At 43.0% G+C, this 23047-nt stretch overlaps 1 protein-coding gene across 1 annotated transcript in view; it reads left to right on the top strand.

Annotated features, from left to right (window-relative positions):
• Positions 1 to 23047, top strand: part of KREMEN1 (kringle containing transmembrane protein 1) — a 60847-nt gene that overhangs the window by 11440 nt on the left and 26360 nt on the right. The window contains exon 2 of the mRNA XM_029049225.2: positions 19045 to 19207. Within this exon, the coding sequence (XP_028905058.1) occupies positions 19045 to 19207 (163 nt within the window). The remainder of the gene's footprint in view (positions 1 to 19044; positions 19208 to 23047) is intronic.

Below are 23047 nucleotides of genomic sequence, written 5' to 3'. Positions count from 1 at the left end.
GGCCTCAGGCAGGACGTGGGCTAGAGGTCGGGGTCCAGATAGATGAGATCAAGGTACATGGAGAAGGTTAGCATTAGAGGAGTGAAGTGCTTAATTACTATAATTATTATAGTATAAAGATATATACCTTATTAATTCAATAGTATTTATTGAGCACTTACTATGTGCAGAGCACTGTACTAAGCGCTTGGAATGTACAAATCGGTAACAGATAGAGACAGTCCCTGCCCTTTTGACAGGTTTACAGTCTATTACCTTAGTGCTACTGAGAGAAGGGAAATGAATACTCGGGTGCTTACGTGAAATAGAAATGCTTAAGTGACGGAGAAGCAGCATAGTGTAGTGGAAAGAGCGCGGGCATGGGAGTCGAAGGTTCTAATCCGGCTCTGCCTCTTGTCTGCTTTGTGACCTTGGGCAAACCGCTTCACTTCTCTGTGCCTCAGTTACCTCATCTGTCAAATAGGGATTAAGACTGTGAGCCCCATGTGGGGCAACCTGATTACCGTGTATCTACCCCCAGCACTTAGAATGGTGTTTGGCACATAGTAAACGCTTAACAAATACCATTGTTATTATAGTAAATCTCAGTAATTTTTTTTTTAATTTTCCTCAACACACCTTCCACCACTGATGTTGAGGCTTAGGTGCAATAACATCACCAAATAAAGGCATAGTGTGTACTCTGATGTTTAATATCTGTAATTTATTATATCTGCAATGCATTTATTATATCTGTAATGTGTAATCTGAATGTGAACAGTATTGCATTAGCAATGGTAATGATACTGAGTGGCTACTATGGGATAATGCACCATACTGAGCACTTGGGGAAAAGTACAATAGGTATATTGTATCTAAAGACATAAAGACATATTCCCTGCCCACAGAGCGCTTACTAACAGGGGAGATAGAAGTATTTACAATCAGATAATCAGGATAAACTTTAGAGAACAATTAATTATGCTTATTTAAATGTGTATATACTGTGTCCGATCTAATTAACTCCTACCTACCCCAGCACTTAGAACAGTGTTTAACACATAGTAAGTGCTTAACAAATGCCATAAACCAAAAACTGTCTCTGAAAAGGGGAATATGAAATATTAAATAGTAAATATTAGTGTTAGAAGTCACTATGATATGACTTGGAGCCTTGAAAGTTCATTAGGGGAGGCTTGTTGGAGGAAGTGGGATCAATAAGGAAGCAGAGGGTAGGAATCAGGTCTGCCGACCTTGTTGCATTGTACTCTCCCAAGCGCTTAGTACAGTACTTGGCACAGTTGGTGCCCAGTAAATACCTCTGATAATAACTGGCATTTGTGAAGGGCTTATTTTGTGCCAGGCACTCTTGTAAGCGCTGTGGGGTACAGGCAGATGGGGTTGGACACAGTCACCGATTAATTAATAGACAGACTGAAGAAGGCAGAGGTTTTTGTGCTACATCTCGATCTGGCAAAATTACACCTGAGCAAGCCTCTACTTCAGAGTCACTTTCTGTGGCTTAGCATGTGATCCAATAACTGCGAGGGAGGAAATTGATTTAAGATTGGCAGCATGATCTTTGGGAGGGGAGTACAGCAGTAACATGGTCTGTTGAGGAACCTGTAGTGATCAGCCTTTTCTGTGGCCGGGAGAACCAAACTAACTGCGGATGTCCGATGTAGAGTCAGAGGACCTGGGTTCTAATCAGTCCTCCGTCTGATGCGAGACCCTGGACAAGTCCCTTGACTTCTCTGGCTCTCAGTTACCTTGTCTGGAAAATGAGGATGAACATTGTGAGAAGTGGGACATGGACTGTGTCCCACTTGATTAGTTCATATCTATTCCCAGCACTTAGTACATACAGTACCTGACACATAGCACTTAATAAATACCATTAGAAAAAAAATACCACTTCTAGAATGGCTCCACTGATGCTACCTGGAGTCCAAGCCGAGCATCAGACGGCAACACTTGATCATACAGAGTAAGCTCCTGGCACAAAGTTAGTCTGTTAGCATCAAAGCGATGTTTATCCCCTCAGACCCTGACTGAGCCAGGGCATGTGAGGAGATTGAATGAATGACCACAGGATACCCAGACAGCTGCTGTACTGGGAACTGTAAGAAGAAACATCTTTAAAACATAATGAATCAAAACCCAGCTGGTTTGGCATAGTTGTGGACAGCCAGGAGACAGCAACAGCAGATAGACCAGCCTGCTGGGCAGCAATTAAACCCCGGGGTGACTCTTTGGGAGAATAGGCTTCAAGAAGGCTGCCACAGCAAGAGACAAATGAAGACAGGGGCCGGCACCCAGCAAATGCTACAGCACAGCCGGGAACCAGTTTTACGAGCCTCAGAGGTGGAAAAGATGGTGGATTGTGCTGTAATCTAATCAGCCACATACCCATGGATAAAACTGCAATATTAATAGGGTCATTGTTTTCTCAAAGGGCAACTATATAAGTGAATGTGCACATAAATATTTGTGCATGCACATGCAGAAAAACTGCCTAGTTTCACATACAAGAAATAGCTCAAGTTGTATTTGTTCTTCTCCCCTTTCCTTCTGAGTATTCTGTTCTAGGCTGTCGCTCTTCTTGCTCTGTATTTCACTCTGTCTGGGAGTTTATCTGTTCAAGTGGCCTCACCTACCACCTCTGTAATAATAAAATTTGCAGTATTTGCTAAGCATTTACTGCATGTCAGGCTCTGTACTAAGCTCTAGGGAAGATACAAGGTGAGTGGGTTGGACACAGTCCCTGTCCCACATAAGGCTCATAGTCTTAATCCCCATTTTTAAAGATGAGGTAACTGAAGCATAGAGAAGTTAAATGACTTGCCCAAGATTACTCAGCAGACAAGTGGTAGACTGGGATTAGAACCCAGGTCCTTCTGACTCCTAGGCCCGTGCTCTTTCCACTAGGCCACGCTGCCGCTCACTCTGCACGAAGGATTCCCAGGTTTGCCTCTCTACCTCTGACCTTGCATCTCCGCTTATGCCCAGAGCATTTTCATTTGGCTGACCTGTTGACATTTTTTTTTTTTTGGTATTAAGCACTAACTCTGTGCCAGGCATTGTGCTTCAGCGGTGGGGTAGATACCAGCTAATCAGGTTGGACACAGTCCCTGTCCCCCATAGGGCTCCCAGTCTTAGTCCCCATTTTACAGATGAGGTAACTGAGGCACAGATAAGGTAACTGAGACACAGATAAGTGTAGTGAGTTGCTTACGGTCACACAGGAGACAAGTGGCGGAGCCAGAATTAGAACCCAGGTCCTCTGACTTCCAGGCCCAGACTACATTAGACCACGCTGTTCCTCAACACATTCAAAACTGAACTTCTCACCTTCCTGCCCAAACTGAAGTCCTCAGTTGGAAGTGATAAGTGGAACTAGTGTCTTAAAGATGAAATGGATGTGTTGTAGAGCGGGAACAGAGTAAATGTACCAGCATTCATTTGTAACTTAAAATATAAGTTGAGGACTGCCTGTGCAGTAAACTCAATTATGTGTCTGTTTACTGTTATTATGTACTGTCCCAACCACTTAGTACAGTGCTTTCCACACAGTGCTCAGTAAATATGAATGAATGAATGAGTACATTGCTGTTCAGTGCTTGGAACATAAGCACTTGATAAACACTAAAAGGTTATCACTTCCGATAACCTGATACTTCCCTGCCATTCCCCTTGGAAGATGTTTTAAATGTTCTGGTCACATCTGAGCCTCACATGATAGGTCTGTAAAGTTGCATTTCTTTCACTAGAACTGCAGGACTTCACTTGCCTTTTAAGTTAAAAATAGTATCTAAATGCCGGTTGGCCATTGACGAAACTTGTCTGGAAGTTGGATTCAGAGATCCAGGCAGCATAAAATAGGGTTATTGATGTCCAAGGGTAGCCAGGTTCAAATACGGGTCTGAGTGGTTTTTGGCAAGTAGAAATGTTAGCGAGAGCTGAGAGGGCACAAGAATGAGAGGGCACGTTGACTGGTTGTAATGTATATTTCCCTGTCGGCTGTTCATCCGTTTGGAGTTTTAACAGAATTCCTGGGTTTTAAAGGACTATCATCCAAGTTTTCTACTTTAAAACGTAATTCACATATTCTGTAGAATTTGTGGGTGATGGTTTTGCTGATTTCCACTTGAGCTGACTTGCCGTGAACTGAGGGACGAGCGGCAGGTGGTGCCCCATAGCTGGAATTCACTTTTGACTTCCTCTCAAGTTTCATGGACTTGCTTTTGTTCATCTATTCCTTTTACATCTGGATTGATTCCTATTTATGTTATCTCAGGCACAGTGGGGGAATTGTGCAGTGTGTTTAAATCAAAATACCTCTAAAATAGATTGATGTCTCTCTTTATCTCTTTTTTCTATCTCTTTCGCTCTCTTTCTCTCTCATTTTCTCCCTTGACTTTCTATCCATTGGTACTAGGTCACCTGACGTGCGTCTACTAATGATCCAAAGAATTGGCCAGAAGGACTGTATCTTTGGAATCTTTATCCCCCTTGAAGTTGAACAGAGCCCAGATTTAATGACCACCTCATTTTAGTGTGTGGTCCATCCTGATCAGTTTATAAGGACCAGGTTAGAAATTGATTTCTAGTAAAAAAATCTTTCCACATTTAGAACTTTTGGCCTCAGATTTGAGCTTTGAATACACTGAAAATCTCAGTCACATAATGAATGCATGCACAGTATCTGGATATGATTTTGCATTAACAGTGATTCAACCAATAGTTAAAAATAATTTGAAGCTGTGTTTTAAATTTGTGTAAAACTGGGTTTAAGGAAAGATTATTGTCTAACCTAATTAACTTGTACCTACCCCAGTGCTGAGAACAGCATTTGAACTTAGTAATGCTTAACAAAAAGCATAAGAAAAAATTATTTAAAAATTATTTAAATATTATTTTAAAATTATTTAAAGGATTTGGCATTTTCATTTTGCGTTTACTTATAAACACAGCATCTCCATGGCAAGTGTTTCTTTAGGAATACTATTTTTTTCTGGCCCTCGCAAACAGTACAAATAGCTAAATGAATGCATGACATTACAGCTTCCTGCTGGCCATATTGAATTCATTTTAAGACTCTTTTTTAACAAAAAGAAAAATGCATTTGATAAGAGGACCAGTAAACACTTAAGAAACCCTTAAACACTCATGAGGATTGGTGAAAGGATGTCCGAGTGCTTCAAATCAGTGGGGATGAAAATCTTTAGGATCAGTGGAGCCCAAAGCCCTTATAGACTGGAAACCCTGATTCCCATTCAGTGCTGGGTCACCCACCCCACCACCTGGGCAGGGTGGAAACCCCACTTCCTGGGTCTGGAGAGCAGTGTGGTTTAGTGGTTAAAACATGGGCCTGGGAGTCAGGTCAGGCACTGTGTGTAGTAGCTCTGGAGTGTGTCGGGGCTTCATCGCCTGAGTCGGTGGGAAAGTGGCTCATGGAACTGCTGCTGAAGGCTGAACATGGATAGGGTGGGTTTTTAACCCATTTAACTGCCAGACATTTAAGTGGCAGGTACTTTTAAATGGCATGTTTGAAGGTTTTGTTTTTCCATTGGCTTCTGGAAGGCATACAGAAAACCAATAATGACAATTTTTATGAAAAGGAAAATAAGCTAAGCTTGCTTGCGTACTTTTAGTACCATTCAAGGGCATGATAATTAAATTTGAGAGGAGGGCATTTGAAATTGGGGTGTGGAAATTGGGTAAATCTAAGTGAGCCTCCTCTTGCCTCCCCCAGTTTGTATCCTAACAGTGAGGACACTTTTTTTTTTAAATGGTATTTGTTATACACATACTATGTACCAGGCACTGTACTAAGTGCTGGGGTAGTGCTGGGACTGTCCCACATGAAGCTCACAGTCTTAATCCCCATTTTACAGGTGAGGAAACTGAGGATAGAGAAGTAAAGTGACTTGTCCAAGGTCACAGAGCAGACGTGGTGGAGCGGGGATTAGAACCCATGACCTCTGACTCCCAAGCCACTAAGCCACTACAACAGAGTTGGCAGACACATGTCAGGGACCATGTCCAACGCAATTATCAAACACTTTTCTCTGAGGAGACTGCTGATTGTTATGATTTTTTAAAAAGTGCCTCCTGAATCAAGAGAAAATACCCAAATGGAATCTTATTAAGGAAATCTTGACCAGTTTAGTGGGGAATTTCAAGTTCACATTTCTGATTAGCCCCTGCCTTGGAAATGAAAGTAATTGTTTTAAAAAAATCGAACATGTCACAGTATATGAATGAAAAAGCATCTTATGGGGCTGAACAGCTGATCAAAATAACTTCCCTTGAGGTGAAGGTAACTTGTCGATGAGAAATTCCTAGAGATTCATTTAAGGTAATTCTTTGAAAGAGAACAGGTAGTAGTTTTGTTATTGACTGAATACTGTACACATCTAAGTGCTTGGGAAATCAGGCCAGAAGCTTAAAACAATTAATCCCTGCCTGCACTGTAACAGGAGAGGCAGGCATTGAAAATATTTCTAAACAGTGGAATCAGAATAAACAAGTTGAATATTCAAGATTGTGTACACACACACACACACACATGCACACACAGGTACCGACATTAGAGGCATCTGATGAGTGGATATAATTTGGGACTCCTGATCTTTTTTCTAAAAAAAAAGTTCAGTCCAGGTCTGCCCCCCCCCCCCCCCCCCCCCCCCCGTCAAGAGCCTCCAGTGATTGTCCATCCACCTCCGCATCAAACCAAAACCTGTACCTGTTACCACTGGCTTACTACTCCATCAGCTCGCCCCTTCCTACCTCTCCTCACCGATATCCTACTACAGCCCAGCCCGTACATTTTGCTCCTTTAGCACTGGCTTATTCACTGTTCCTCGCTCTTGTCTATCTCACTGCCGACCCTTCTCCCTCATCCTCCCCCTACCCTGGAATGCCCTCCCTCTCCACCTACATCAGACCACCACTTTCTTCACCCTCAAAGCGTTATCATGGTCACATCTCCTCCAAGAGGCCTTCCCCAATTAAGCCCTCTTTTCCTTGGCTTCCCCTCCCTGCTGCATCATCTATGCACTTTGGTCTGACACCTTTAGACCTTTGATATTTGCCTCACTGTCAACCACACAGCACTTTTGTACATATCTTTTAGCTATATAAGTTATTTATATTAATGTCTGTTTCCCCCTCTAGGTCATAAACTTATTGTGGGCAGGGAATGTGTCTGCCAACTCTGTTGTAGTGGCTTAGTGGTTTGGGAGTCAGAGGTCATGGGTTCTAATCCCCGCTCCGCCACCTGTCTGCTGTGACTTTGGGTAAGTCACTTCATTTCTCTGGGCCTCAGTTACCTCATCTGTAAAATGGAGATTAAGACTGTAAGCCTCATGTGAGACAACCTGATAACCTTGTATCTACCCCAGTGCTTAGAACAGTGCTTGGCACATAATAAGCACTTAACAAATACCATCCTTATTATTATTAGTATTACTCTTCCAAGTGCTCAGTACAATGCCTTGCACATAGTAAGCATTCAATGCATGTTCCACTGAATGATGGTCAGGGGAGGCTTATTTCCTTACCATTTTCAAGGAATTTTTTTTTTTTTGGTTGTTTTTTGTTTTTAAATCTTCCTAAAGACCCTGATTTAAATTATAAGTTCTGGACATGGACTCTTTCTGAACAACAGCCAGCATGTTACATCCACCCGATCCATTTTGTTTGATGTAAAAGGAGTCACTTTGAGAAAAGGCAAAACCAGGTGACCAGGTATTTACTAGGTGCTAAGTTAAACCGGAGTCACTAAAGAAAGACTGTGGGAGTCACTAAAGAAAGACTGTTTCTCACCTCCTCCGAGGACTTAGCTCACGACTGAGGCAGATCAAGCCAGGGCCTTTAGTCAAGGTGGAGGAAGGACAGTTGTGGCCACCAACTGCTCAGTGAGAGGGCCTTTTTGGGGCCCCATGGCTTTTGGCAAAAGGAGCAGCTGGAGTAACTTAAGCAGGCAGGAGATCCTCTGAGTGCATGAAATTCCCACCCACACCTGTTGGGACTAAAATAATCATAATAATGGTATTTAAGGGCTTGCCATGTGCCAGTCACTGTACTAACCACTGGGGTAGATACAGTATCTGGGTTTTTTTGATGGTAGTTAAGTGCTTACTATGTGCCAAGCACTGGGGAAGGTCCAAGCTAAACAGGTTGGACACAGTCCATGTCCCACATGGGGCTCATAGTCTTAAATAGCCATTTTACAGATGAGGCACAAAGTGAAGTGACTTGCCCAAGGTCACAAAGCAGACACCTGGTGGAGCTGAGATATGCAGGTTAGACACAGTGTCTGTCCCGCACGGGGCTCATAGTCTAAGTGGGAAGGAGAAGAGGTATTGAATCCCCATTTTACAGATGAGGAACTAAAGCCTAGAGAAGTGAAGTGACTGCATGAGATTGCATCCAAGAGGGCGAGGGTGAGGATGGAGCACGGACCTGGGAGTCAGAAGGACCTGGGTGCTAATCCTGATGCTCTGTGATCTTGGGCAAGTCACTGTACTTCTCTGTGTCTTAGTTCCCTCATCTGTAAAATAGGAATTAAGACTGTGAGCCCAATGTGGGGCATGGACTGTGTCCAGCCTGATTAACTTGTATCTCCCTCAGCGGTTAGTACAGTGCCCAGTGTATAGTAGGAGCTTAACACATATCATTAAAAAAAGAGTGTGAATCTCCTGCACATTCTGCCATTGAGAAATACAGCCTTGCTCATGGTATGGCCCCTTGAAGTGTGGCTGAGTGAAATCTAGATGACAGGAATATAGTGGAGTCCTTGGGCAAGTCACTTAACTTCTCTGACAGGTCAGGCCATAAAAAAAAGTGCTTTACAAATACCCCAAAAGAAACAAATAATAAATAAAAATGGGAGTGGCTACATTTTACAAGATGTAAAATACATAGTGTGTGCGCCTGGGCTGAGGGAATGTTTCTTCAGGGATTTTACCTCAAGTATTTTAGATTGTGAACACCTCCCCCGTGCCTCGCCCTCCAAGGATAGGGACTGTGTCTAATTCCCACCTGTGGATTCTTTTCCAGTGCTTAGTACTGAGTTCTGCACATGGAAGGTGCTTAATAAATGCTACTACTGCTACTGCCATTTTCAGATTTTTACATGAATTCCATTTTTGCACTTATGTGATTTGGATATGGTATGGAAACAAAGATTCTTATCTCCCGGGAGAAGAGAACACAAGTATTTCACAATGCCCCTGTGGAAGCTCTGATTTTTTTTTGTGCACTAATTGCATTCCAGAAAGCTGACTCATTTTTGCAAGGTAGCACTTTTTTTTTCCTTGCCAACTTCTCCAAACGAAGCTCCTAAATGATTTTGTAGGGAATTAAAATAGAAATCTATTTTTGCCCAAAGTAGGTAGCTGCTAGATCATGACTACACAATGAGGTTCCTCTTAGCCTTTTACAAAATCTTTTTTCCCTGGGGCCTGTCTTTAGGTTCTAGAAGGCATTTTTTTCTTTGAACAGTCAAATTTGAGAAATTTAGCTAATCTTTCACCTTTGGGAATCCTAATTATCCACTCCTGCGGAAAGTACAAGGGGAAAGTTATAGATGTGGTAAAGTTTTTGCACAGGTCTTTGAAGGTTTTTTATGCTAGTTCTTGACAGGTTTCTGAGTGTGGACTTCTAGGCTCTCCCGTAAGTGGATTAATTTTTTTTTCCAATCATGCCAGCCTGTTATATGACTATGTTAATCCTGTGCTGGGGAAGGCTTCCCAGCTGTGGGGTCTCCTAAGTGCTGCATGAAGTAGACTTCCAGGGAATTAACCAACTCCTCTCCCTTCTCCTCTTCCAATCAATTGTATTTATTTAGCGCTTACTCTGCGCAGAGCACTGTACTAAACATTTGGGAGAGTACAGTATAACAGAGTTGATAGGTTCTCTGCCCAAAATGAGTTTGCAGTCTATAGGGGGAGATGGATAGTGAAGCAGCGTGGCTCAGTGGAAAGAGCACAGGCTTGGGAGTCAGAGTTCGTGGGTTCTAATTCCGGCTCCGCCACCAACTTTGGGTAATTCACTTCACTTCTCTGGGCCTCAGTTACCTCATCTGTAAAATGGGGATTAAGACTGTGAGCCCCATGTAGGATAACCTGATTACCTTGTATCTACACCAGTGCTTAGAACAGTGCTTGGAACAAAGTAAGAACTTAAATACCATTATTATTATTATTATTATTATAATTATATCAGTATAAATTATGGGTATGTGCCCAAGTGCTGTGAGGCTGAAGGAAGGGTGAATAAAGGGTGCAAAGCCCAAATGTAAGGGCAACACAGAAGGAAGTGGAATAAGAGGAAATGAAGACTTAGTCGGGAAAAGCCTCTTGGAGGGGAAGTGATTTTAAGAAGGCTTTGTGGGGGGGAGAGTGGTCGTCTGTAGGATATGAAGAGGGAGGGCGTTCCAGCCAGGAGCAGGATATAGGTGAGGGCTCGGCAGTGAAATAAATGAGACTGAGGTCCACTGGGTAGGTTGGCATTAGAGGAGCAAAGTGAGCAGGCTGGGCTGTAGTTGGAAATTGAGGAAGTAAGGTAGGGTTCATGGTGCTTGTGTGCTTTAAAGCCAATGGTAAGGAGTTTCTGTTTGATGTGGAGATGGATGGGCAACCAGTAGAGGTTCTTGAGGAGTTGGGAAACATGTCCTGAATGGGTTTGTAGAAGAATGATCCAGGCAGCAGAGTGAAGTATGGGCAAGACTGGGGAGAGACAGGAGGCAAGGGAGATCAGTGAGGCGGCTGATGCAGTAATCAAGGCAGGATTGGATTGCTGCTTGGATGAATATAGCAGCAGTTTGGATGGAGAGAAAAGGCTGGATTTTAGCTAAGTTGTGAAGGTTAAACAGACAGTATTGGGTGACAGATTGAACATGTGGATTTAGAGAGAGAGATTAGTTGTGTACAACCCCAAGGTTATGGGTTGTGAGACAGGGATGATAGTGATGCTGTTTACAGTGATGAGAAATTCAGGAGAAGGACAAGTTTTGGGTTGCAATATGGGGAGTTCTGTTTTGGACATGTAAAATTTGAGGTGTTGGTGGGACATCCAAGTAGAGATGTCTGAAGGCAGGAGGAAATGTGAGACTGCAGAGAGGGAGAGAGATCAGGACTGGAGATGTAGATGGGACTGGGTATCATCTGCATTACAAGTGGTAGTTGAAGCTGTGGGAGCGATTGAGTTCTCCAAAGGAGAGGTGTAGATGGAGAATAGAAGAGGACCCAGAACTGAACCATGAGGGACACGCACAATTAGGTGGGAGACAGAGGAGGAGACCAAAAAAGAGACTGAGGCCAAGTGCCCAGCGAGATAGGAGAACTAGGAGAAGACAGTGTTGACAAAGCCAAGGTTGGATAGTGTTTTCAAGAGTTGAGCGGGGTCAACAGTGTCAAAGGCAGCTGAGAGGTCGAGGAGGAGTAGGATGGAGTAGAGGTCATTGGATTTGGCGAGAGGGAAATCACCAGTGAGCTGTGAGAGGGTGGTTTTTGTGGGATGAAGAGGGTGGGAGCCAGATTGGACGGAGTCAAGAAGAGGATTTCAGGAGAAGAGATGGAGTCAGCTGGTGTAGACAATTCACTTAAGGTATTTGGAGAGGAATGGAATCAGGCAATGGGGCAATAACTGGAGGGAGCTGTGGGGTTGAGGGAGCTTTTTTGGGATGGGGAGACATGACCGTGTTTAAAAGCAGTGGGAAAGAAGCCATTAGAGTGAACAATTAAACCCCTCTTCGAAACCCCCAGCTTGCCTGATTTAGTCGTTCGTACTCGGTCATATTTATTGAGCACTTACTGTGTGCAGAGCACTACACTAAGCTCTTGGGAGAGTACAATACAACAATAAGCAGTCACATTCCCTGCTTGCAGTGAGCTTACAGTTTATAGTGGAGGAAACGGACATCAATACAAATAAATAAATTTATAATTATGTTCATAAGTGCTGTGGGGCTGGGAGAGGGGAAAAGCAAAGGGAGCAGGTCAGAGCGATGCAGAAAGGAGTGGGAGATGAGGAAAAGAGGGGCTTAGTCTGGGAAGCCCTCTTGGAGGAGATGTGCCATCAATAAGGCTTTGAAATGAGGGAGAGTAATTGTCGAATTTGAGGAGGACGTGAACTAGGGGTCGGTGGCGAGGCAGGCGAGATCAAGGCACAGTAAGACATTTAATACTAGAGGAATGAAGAGTGCGGGCTGGGTTGTAGAAGGAGAGAAGCGAGGTGAGGAATTCATTCATTCATTCAATTGCATTTATTGCACGCTCTCTGTATGCAGAGCAGTGTACTAAGTGCTTGGAAAGTACAATTCGGCAACAGAGACAATCCCTACCCAACAACGGGCTTACAGTCTAGAAGGGAAGAGAGACAACAAAACAAAATAAGTAGACAGGCATCAGTGGCATCAATATAAATAAATAGAATTATAGATATATACACATCATTAATAAAATAAGTAGAATAATAAGCATGTACATATATAAACAGGTTCTGCGGGGCGGGGGGATAGAGCAGAGGGAGGGAGTAGGGGCGATGGGGAGGGGAGGAGGAGAAGAGGAAAAGAGGGGCTCAGCTTGGGAAGGCCTCTTGGAGGGGGGGCAAGGTGGTGGAGTGCTTTAAAGCCAGTAGTGAGGAGTTTTTGTTTGTTGCAGAGGCGAGTGGGCAACCACTGGAGTTATTTTGGGGAGAGGGGTGACATGTCCTGAACGTTTTTGTAGAAAAATGATCTGGGAAGCAGAGTGAAGTATAGACTCCACTGGGGAGAGACAGCTCTCCCTTGCTCCCAGCCCCAAAGCACTTATGTATATATCTATAATTTAATTTATTTGTATTGATATCTGTCTTCCCAACTCTAGACTGTGAGGTTGCTGTGGGCAGGCATTGCCACCGTTTATTGTTGTATCGTATTTTCCCAAGCGCTTAGTACCGTGATCTGCACACAGTGAGTGCTCAGTAAATACAATTGAATGAATAGGTCAACAAGGAGGCCGATGCAGTAATCCAGGTGGAGTAAAATGGGTGATTGTATTAATGTGGTAGCAGTTTGGATGGAAAGGAAAGGGCGGATTTTAGCGATGTTGTGAAGCTGGGACTGTCAGGATTTAGTGATTGATTGAATATGTGGGTTGAATGACAGAGAGGAGTCAAGGATAATGCAAGGGTTCCGGGCTTGTGAGACAGGAAAAATGGTGGTGCCGTCTACAGAGATGGAAAAGTCAGGGGGAGAGCGGAGGTTGGGTGGGAAGATAAGGAGCTCTGTTTTGAACATGTTAAGTTTGAGGTGATGTGAGGTCGTCCAAGTAAAGATGTCTTGAAAGCAGGAGGAGATGCGAGACTGGAGAGAGGGAGAGAGATCAGAGCTGGAGATGTAGATTAGCGCAAATCTCTCCCTCCTTTCTCTTTCCATCACCACTATCACTACTATAATTATGGACATATGGTACAAAAAAATCTTTCGTTACCTTCTTGAAAATTGGGAGTGGGTACTGTGCGGTGGAGACAGTTCTGTGAATAAATATGGTGTGTGGAAGAGGAATATACCCCCAAAATGACTAGTATAGTATTAAATTTCCCATTAAGACTGACTTCTTCACTCACCATCCAATTGGCAAGAAAGAAAATACTTTCCAAGAATAGAAAATTTGGCAGTGAAAATCACCACCAATGAATATTTATTCAACCCACACTCTCCCCATTTTATCTATTAGCTTTCTTTATTGACTACTCCCCACAAACATTCTCTTCTCAGTTAAAGTTTACCTTTTCTGGTTCTCAACTCTCCCATCTCTTACTCGGTTCTCTTCTTTTCCTCTCCTCCTTCTCCAAATGTGTCTTTTTGCAGTTTTCCCATCTTCCAAGTCCTCCTAAAATCCCCCATACTTAGGAATGCTTTTTCTGATTTGCATCACCCACAGTGCATCAGTCCATCAAGGATTTATGTACACTTTTATTTGCATATTCAGTCATTTAGCTTTTTAAAATCCTGTTAGAGCTGTGCTATGTTTTAATGTCTTTGTTTCATAGTTACACTTCCTGTATTTGTAAATCGTTTAGTAATCAAAGGTACTTATTGAGGACTTTATGTGTGAAGCACACTGTGTGAAGCGCTTGGGAGAGTACTTCACAACAGAGGAGCTTACAGTCTAGATGGGGAGAGGCATTAAAATAAATTATGGATATGGACATAAGTGCTATGGAGCTGTGGGTGGGGTGGAATGAATACCAAGAGCTCAAAGGATTTATGTCTTTAGGTTTTTCATGTCTTTCTATGTCAATTGATGTCTCTGTTTTCCCCTTTAGCTGATAAAATCCCTTAAGGGCAGGGAATGTGTGGGTCTTGCTTCTTTTTATTCTCCCACCAGCTTAGTACAGTGCTTTGCACTCAGTAGGTGCTCAGTACATACCATTCACAGAGGAATGGAAAGATCCTTATGAGCAAGGCCTTTTACTTTTGGTTGTTTGTTTTTTATGGTATTTGTTAAACACTATGTGCTAGGGACTGTACTACGTGCTGTAAGTACAAACTAATCAGGTTGGACATGGTCCGTGTCCCTCATGGGTATCACAGCCTTAATCCTCATTTTCCACATGTGGTAACTGAGGCCCAGATAAGTGAAGCAACTTGACCAAGTTCACACAGCAGACAAGTGGTGGAGCTGGGATTAAAACCTCTAACCTTCTGACTCCCAGGCCCGTGCTGTCTCCACCAGGACACACTGCTTCATTATTGTTTAATGTTCTCAAGCACCTAGTCCTCTCAAATTCAGATCCTGAAGGGTCCTTGATACCGCTGCTTCTTGGAGAAAAGAATGGGCCACTCTGACTACCTTGATCCTTAATTACAAAGAGTTTCAGATGTCCCTCCAAAATCTTCTGCCAATTGGCAGCCAGTAGGGATGCTGACTCACTCCTATGTTTGTGTTCTGCTGCCATTTCATCAAGGTCATTTTCAACGAAGCCTCTAGGCAGAAGAATTGCAGCTGGAAAGTGAAGAAGACTAGGCCTACAAAAGAGGGGAAAAAACAGGTTTCATGAAGCATCTGGGCATGAGATCAAACCGTGAAAGAAGATGGCAATTGAGAAATCTGGGGAATCACTTGATTTTTTTTTTCTGCTTAATCTCTCACCGGCACTCAGGGTGAGAGACATTATTGCCCGAGTATCATTCCCTGGCTTAGTATCACCTAGACAGAGTCTTTTGCCTCCTGCTCATCCTTCATCAGTGTCTGCCCTCCCCTCTGCATCACCTTGGTTAATTAATAATAATTCTGGTATTTAAGTGCTTATTATGTGCCAGGCACTGTATTAAGTGTTGGGGTGGCTACAAGTAAATCAGGTTGGACACGTTCCCTGTCGCACATGGAGCTCACAGACTTAATCCCCATTTTAAAAACGCAGTAACTGAGGCACAGAGACGTAAAGTGACTTGCCCCAGGTGACACAGACAAGTACTGGAGCAGGGATTAGAACCCAGATAATAATAATAATACTTATGGTATTTGTTAAATGCTTACTATGTGCCAACACTGTTCTAAGTGCCGGGGTAGGGACAGGGTAATCAGGTTGTCCCATGGGGGCTCACAGTCTTAATCTCCATTTTACAGATGAGGTAATTGAGGTGCAGAGAAGTTATGTGTCTTTCCCAAAGTCGCACAGCAGACAAGTGGTGGAGCCGGGATTAGAACCCACGTCCAACTGACTCCCAGGCCTGTGTTTTATCTAGTAGGCCATGCTGCTTCTGTACCCCATAAGCACTTTAATACTCATCCCAGGCACATGGCGTTTACATCCTTATCCTTACAGTCTACTATTTCCTATCTCTAATTTATTTTAATATCCATCTCCTCCTCCAGACTGTAAATTCTGTGTGAGCAGGGATCATGTCAACCAACCAACTCTATTGTATTATACCCACCCAAGCACTTAGTACAGTGCTCTGCATATAGTAAGCGCCCAATAAATACCACTTATTGAATGATTGACCAGCCTGAAAACACAGCTAGTATTAGTAGGAAAAGATTGGGAGACCTGCTTTTCTGAGGTGCATCTCCTTGATATTTTGATATAGTCAAGAACTCAAAATTTGGACTCATGATTTAAGTGGGTTTATATCATTGCTGACTTCTTAAAATTGGCATCATTGTTATTATTACTATTGTATTTAAGTGTTTTACTGTATGTTAGGCACTGTTCTAAGCTCTGGGAGAGGTACAAGTGAATCAGGTTGGATGCAGGCCCTGCCCCACATGGGGCTCACAGTCTACATAGGAGGGAGAACAGGTATTGAATCCCCATTTTACAGTTGAGGAAACCAAGACTTAGAGAAGATGAATGACTTGCCCAAGGCCACACAGCGAGGAAATGACAGAGCCAGGATTTGACTTCCAGACCTGGGTTCTTTCCATGAGTCCACACTGCTTTTGTTAAAAACTGGACTGTGAGCTTGTTGTGGGCAGGGAATGTATCTACCAATTCTGTTATACTGTACTCTCCCAAGCGCTCAGTACAATGCTCTGCACGCAGTAAACACTCAATAAATACAATTGATAGGAAAGAACTGGCTGAGAGCAATTGGTCTTTAGCCTATGAATGTCTTCTCGTTCGACTTAAAGAGAAGAATTGGTCATTGTGCTAATAATACAATTGTGATTCCAATCCAAAGGGGTTTTTTTTGTTGTTGTTTTTGGGGCATTTTGGTTTATTTATTTTTGGTATGGTCTGCCTTGCACCCCACATCTGGTACTAATAGTAATAATGGTATTTGTTAAGCGCTTTGTATGTGCCAAGCACTGCACTAAGCACTGGGCAAGGTACAAGGTAATCAGATGGGTTCCAGTCCCTCTCCCACAGAGGAGCTCTCAGTCTAAGGGAACCACAACACAGGCATATGATCCTGAAGGGGAACAGAAGAGAGGTCTGTGAACCATTTCTAAATAGTCAAAATTTGAAAAGAAATCTTCTGGGAAGGCATGGAAATGCTTATGCTCTCCACATGTTTAGATGGGGCATGAAGAGCGGAGATGAGGTCTTGGCATCTTCTGAGCCTCTAATGCCAGAAGTCGGTGAATGTGCAGGCACAAAGAGAAGGCAAGCAAATAAGTATACAAATATCAAACCTAATCCTGTGGAAATTTGAGCAGTTTTTGACAGGCGTTGTATTATACTCTCCCAAGCGCTCAGTACAGTGCTGCGCACACAGTAAGCACTCAAATCACATGATGTAATTGAAAGTACTTCTGACTTTTTAAATTCATCCAAATTTAAAAGTATTTTCTTCACTATTCTCCATCTCGCTCATGAACCTATCAATCAGTCAACATCAACTTGTTTTGGGCAGAAAATGTGTCTGTTGATTCTGTTGTGTTGTACTCTCCCAAGCGCTTAGTAGAGAGCTCTGCGCATAGTAAATGCTAAGTAAATACCATTGATTGTTTGCCTAAGCATGCGATTTGTAAAAACTAGCCTTGCAGTCCAAGGTCCTTATGCCTGTACACCGAGGCAGAAGTTTCTCAGTAGGTTTACATTTCACCCAGCAAGGAATTCTAATCTTGGTAAACACAGATTTAGGAGGAATTTACAAAGGGCATGGTTCTAGAATGGAACCACACAAATAAATAAATGCAGCACTCATCTTGGTCTGTGTGTCAGGCTTACTGGCTGCTTTGTTGCACCTCTAGATTAAATTGTCTGTGGAGGACTGTTCTTCGTTACTTGGGAATGTACATTATTCTTCGCCTTGTGTGATTGGGATTCTAAAACATTCCGTATCTGGTGGCCTTATTGAATCCAAGTGTCACTGTGCCTTTCAGACTGTAGGGGAGGTACTCAGTTACAGCTGGTTGACCTGGTTCTAGTTACTACACAAAGACATTGGCAAAAGAAATTCACCCCCTTCCCTCCCCCAACCAAAGTGCCCAGAATTTCCAGAGTGGTGCCTCTTTCCAGCTTCTTGGGTCTTGAAGCTTCCTGATTCATTTCAAGAGCTTCAGGCTGCCTCTATTGATGATGATGATGATGGTATTTGTTAAGCGCTTACTATGTGTCAAGCATTCATCTGAGCAGTGGGATAGATACAAGAAAATCAGGTTGGGCACAGTGCTTGTCCCACCTGGCGTTCCCATTCTTAATCCCCGTTTAACAGATGAGGTGACTGAGGCCTAGAGAAGTGAAGTGACTTGCCCCAGGCCACAAAGCAGACAAGTAGCGGAGCCTGGATTAGAACCCATGACCTTCTGACTTTCAGGCTCGTGCTCTGTCCACCGCACCATGCTGCTTCCCTCCCTGGTACCCATAGGCACTATCTGAGGGAAACTCATCTTGGGGAAACTAGTTGGTCTCACAAGTGACACTTTGTCTTTGAGATTAAAGATTTATCGATCACCATAAGTGCCCAGGCAATTAACTTTACAGTAGTGGTTCCCACAGGTGTTCCTTGGAGACTGCCCAGGTTTGCTGCTTCCCTCCTCTATGCCCCGTTCCTTAATTGTGCCATGGTTAATTTTCATGATTCATATGATCGCTCAAACTTCAGAGGAGCTCTGGACTGTTTTTGTCCCCAGACAACCCAAAGACATGAAGTTCTTACTATGTGCACCCCCGTTTTTTCCTGCAACTTAAAGCAGTGAGGAGAGGAGAAAGTGTTCCCGTAGATCATGCTCAGATTGGGCTTGGAATGAAAAACCTTGGGAATTTTGAGGGAGGCATTATTAAGTTGCTAAATTTAAAGCTGAGGCTGTCAGAACATCAGCAAAGGAATAAAGCAGCATGGCATTATTTATTCTAACTACAATTAGAATAAATAATTGTATAGTTGATTATACATATCTGCCCAAGTAGACTGTGTCCAACCTGATTCTTATATGTACCCCAGTACTTAGTACAGTGCTTAATACTTGCGAAGTGATTAATAAATAGTATTATTATTACGGGCTGAGGAAGGCTACAGATTTTCCCAGAGAATTAGTTTGATCTACTCTGCACATAAGTGCTCAATGAAGACCACTGATTAATTGATTGATATGTCTTTTTTTTTTCTTCTCCTTTTAGAGTGTTTCACCGCAAATGGTGCTGATTATAGGGGAACTCAGAACTGGACAGCCCTACATGGAGGAAAGCCTTGTCTGTTTTGGAATGAGACCTTTCAGCACCCCTACAACACTCTGAAATACCCCAATGGAGAGGGGGGTCTCGGAGAACATAACTACTGCAGGTAAGCAGACGCTTTTCCCCTGGAGAATTCCTCTGCCCTCGTTTGGAGAAAACATATTTTGTAGCTTGCGAACCGAAGCTGGGATAGGGATTGTGTCTGCCCCGATGATTGAGTTTCTAACCACAGTGCTTGGTACCTAGTAAACCCTTAAATTCCATGTCCTAACTAAGTTGTCATTTGGACGAGGCTGAATTCTTCTACACTTTCCTTAACATCTGCCACATATTTGACACATCAGCCTTCCCTCAGATTCTCCTTCTTTTCTGAACCCCATTTTCCTTTCTTTTGTGTGAGGTAGGTCCTCTTCATTCGCTCTCTGAGAAGACCCACAAAGAAAGCAGGTTGGCACCTTACTGTGAGGGTTAAACAAGCGAACCTCCTCTTCCTCCTCCACTCAAAACCTATCCCAGCTCGAGGCTGCAGAAGCAGTTGTATTCTCAGGGCTACCCTGACCAAGGCAGCTCTTGACTGCTTTAACTTGGAGGGAGCCAAGCTAGTGCTGCAATCAGTGCTATTTATTGAGTACTTACTGTGGGTAGAGCATTGTACTAAGTGCCTGGGAAAGGTCAGTACTACAGAGTTGGATAGACATGTTCCCAGGCCCCAAGGAACTTGTAGTCTAGAAGGAGTATGATCACCCTCAGACATTACTAATCTGATGTGCAAAATTTGTATATTGCTAGGAAAGGCCAGTCTAGGGCCTGGGAGTCAGAAGGACCTGAGTTCTAATTCTGACTCAGCCACTTGTCTTCTGGGTGACCTTGGGCAAATCACCTACTTCACTTTTCTGGTCCTCAGTTACCTCATCTGTAAAATGGGGGATAAGACTGTGAGCCCTGTGGGGGTCACTAACAGTGCCCAACCTGATTAGCTTGTATCCCCCCCCCCCATCGCTTAGTACAGTACCTGGCACATAGTTAGTGCTTAACAAATACCATGAAAAAAAAAAGACCTCATTTTAAGCCTCCCATGTGCCTTACCAGTTATATGTATTTACTGAGTACTTGCTGTGTTCAGAGCACTGTACTAAGCACTTGGGAGAGTACTATGTAAGAATAAACAGACACATTCCCTGGCCTCAGTGAGTTTACCACATAGTCCAGTGGGGCTAGAACAACAGTTCTAAAAGGCTTTTCCTGCAGCAAGCCATAACGCTGTATACACGGACCCTTGCATTTGTGATAATAAGACTTAAGACCCGGGAAATGTGATTAGTGGTCCGAGAATTGATTAACTTATTAGAGTAGCAGTGCTGGTAATATTTTTGGAGGTGTGAGAGCTTATAGTCAATAAGCTTCAGAGAACCAGGCTGCTCCTGACTCGCCAAGGTCTGCTAATCTATCAATCAATCAATCAGTGGTATTTATTGAATGCTTACTCTGAACAGAGCTCTGAACTAAAGGCTTAGAAATGTCTGTACAACAGAGATGCGATCCGTGCCATTAAGGAGCTTACAGTCTGTAGCTTAGTCCTGACTCATGTTACTTTTTGGCTTTCTGGGCTACCATTGATTTGCTTTTAGGTTGCCACACAACTGACAAATTACCCGTAATTGCAATTAGGCAGAAGAGAGTCAAGGGTGATGACTCTCATGCTGAAGCATGAAAACAACCATCGGTAGAGAAGTCAGTAGTTGTAGTTAGTCATTGTGATATTTAAGAGGTGCCCACTGGGTGTGATGCAGTATATTAAGCTCTTGGGAAAATACAACTGAAGCACAGGACACATTTCCTGGCCACAGTGAGATTGCGTTCTTAACAGGGGAGACACATAAAAATAATTGCAATTAGAATAAATAGTTGACTGTACAATAGATAATACATAACCGCCCAAGTGGACTCTGTCCAATTTTATTATCTGTATGTATCCCAGTACTTACCACAGAGCTTGGCATTTAGGAAGTGCTCAATAAATACTGTTGTTATTATTGTTATGGGCCGAGGAAAGCTATAAATAAATACATAAGTGCTTGAGGTGGCTGTTGGGTTAGTATGACTCGGAGTGTTGGGAGTTAATTGGGGAAAACCTACTGGGTAAGAGCCAGTTCTTACAAACCAGCCAAGTAGGCAGTTGGAATTACCCAGTGAAATCTTTTGTTCATAATCTCTTCTACTGAAGTTAATTGCGGCTTCCTCCTCATGTCAATCAGATCACTATTAGAACTCTCCCAGAAAGCAGCATGGCTTAGGGGATAGAGCACGGGCTTAGGTTCTAATTCCAGCCATAATATTTGTCTGCCGTGTGACCATGGGCAAGTCACTTAATTTTTCTATGCCTCAGTTACCTCATTTGTAAAATGGGGATTAAGACTGTGGGAGCCCCATGTGGGACAGGGACTGTGTGATCACCTTGTATCTACCCTAGTGCTTAGAACAGTGCTTGGCACATAGTAAGTGCTTAACAAATACTGTAATTATTCTGGACAAATACCATAATTATTCTGGAGTCACCCCAACTGCTAGGCTGTTAGTATCTTATCACCCCGCAATTCTATTTTGGAAGATCTGCTGGTCTACTCAGGAAACTCTTGGAACCTTGGGATCACCAGGGTATCCAACATTGGCCAGGGATGGATGAGTAATATTCATGGTGAAGTCTAAAGAAACCTTTTCCATTTAGGGGTAGATTCTTGCTAGCAAATTCCTGTGGTTGATGTGAGGCCTGAATTACTGGAAAGTGACATGAAAGTTAAGGCAATTGTAGATTCTTGTTGCACTGTATAGTGGTTTTTGTCTCTCTCTTTTTAAAAATATAATTAAGTGCTCAGTGAGGTTAGAGGTGAGTTGTTCAGTCATTTCTGATATTTTTCAGAATATGTAGGGTGGTGATAAATGATTCAGTTTGCAGTAACTCACTTGGAGAGAAGCAGTGTGGCTTAGTGGATAGAACATGGCCCTGGGAGTCAGAAGGACCTGGGTTCTAATTCTGGTTCTGCCACATGTCTGCTGTTTGACCTGGGGCAAGTCACTTCACTTCTCTGGGCCTCAGTTACTTATTTGAAAAATGGGGACTAAGAGTGTGAGCCCCTTGTGGGACAGGGCCAGTGCCCAACTTGGTTAACTTTTATCTACCCCAGCACTTAGAAAGCATAGTAAGCTCTTAACAAGTAACATTATTATTAGTTATTATTATCTACTCCCATGGCTTCAGTTTCCACCTCTCTCCTCTACAATCTCACCTTTCCTCCCTCTCACAGAACCTTTCCATGTGCATGTCCTACAAATTCCTCCTATGTATCCCACCTGTATATTCTTTCCCCGTGCTTTGTACAGGGCTCTGCCCACAGTATGTGCTTAATAAATACTATTACACTACTATTACCTCAAACTCAATATGTCTAAAACTGAACTCCTTGTCTTTGCTCCCAAATCCATTCTTCCATCATAATTTTCCCATCAAAGTCAGCCACCCTTCCTGCCCCAGAAAGCCCTCAAGCTGGGCATTATCCTTGACTCTGTATTATCTCTTTCATCTCTCACATTCAGTGAACTAAGTCTTGCTAGTTTTTCCTTCCTTCCCAGATCTTCCCCTTCCTCTCTGTCCAAATGGCCAACTACCATCTCTTCTGTTATAAACTCCTTGAAAGAAGTGCTCTGCACTCATTGGACACTTAATCAATACTGTTGCTGAAAATGATTTTTTTTTCCCAGTGTTGCTGATCAAGCATTTAAGTGCCAGATAGAAGAAACAGACAGGGGAAGTTAATGTTGAAATAGCAATGAAATGAATTCATGATAAAAAAATAAGTCTTCATGAATTTCCTATTAATTAGATTTCTCAGCACAAGAGACTTCATTTTCCATGTTTATGTCGAGGTGGGTGGATGGATGAATGGATATG

The sequence above is a fragment of the Ornithorhynchus anatinus genome, chromosome 21, assembly GCF_004115215.2.
Source record: "Ornithorhynchus anatinus isolate Pmale09 chromosome 21, mOrnAna1.pri.v4, whole genome shotgun sequence".
Taxonomy (NCBI): Eukaryota; Metazoa; Chordata; class Mammalia; order Monotremata; family Ornithorhynchidae; genus Ornithorhynchus; species Ornithorhynchus anatinus.
The sequence above is the reverse complement of the archived record's forward strand: the minus strand, read 5'-3'. Positions and strand labels throughout refer to the sequence as shown.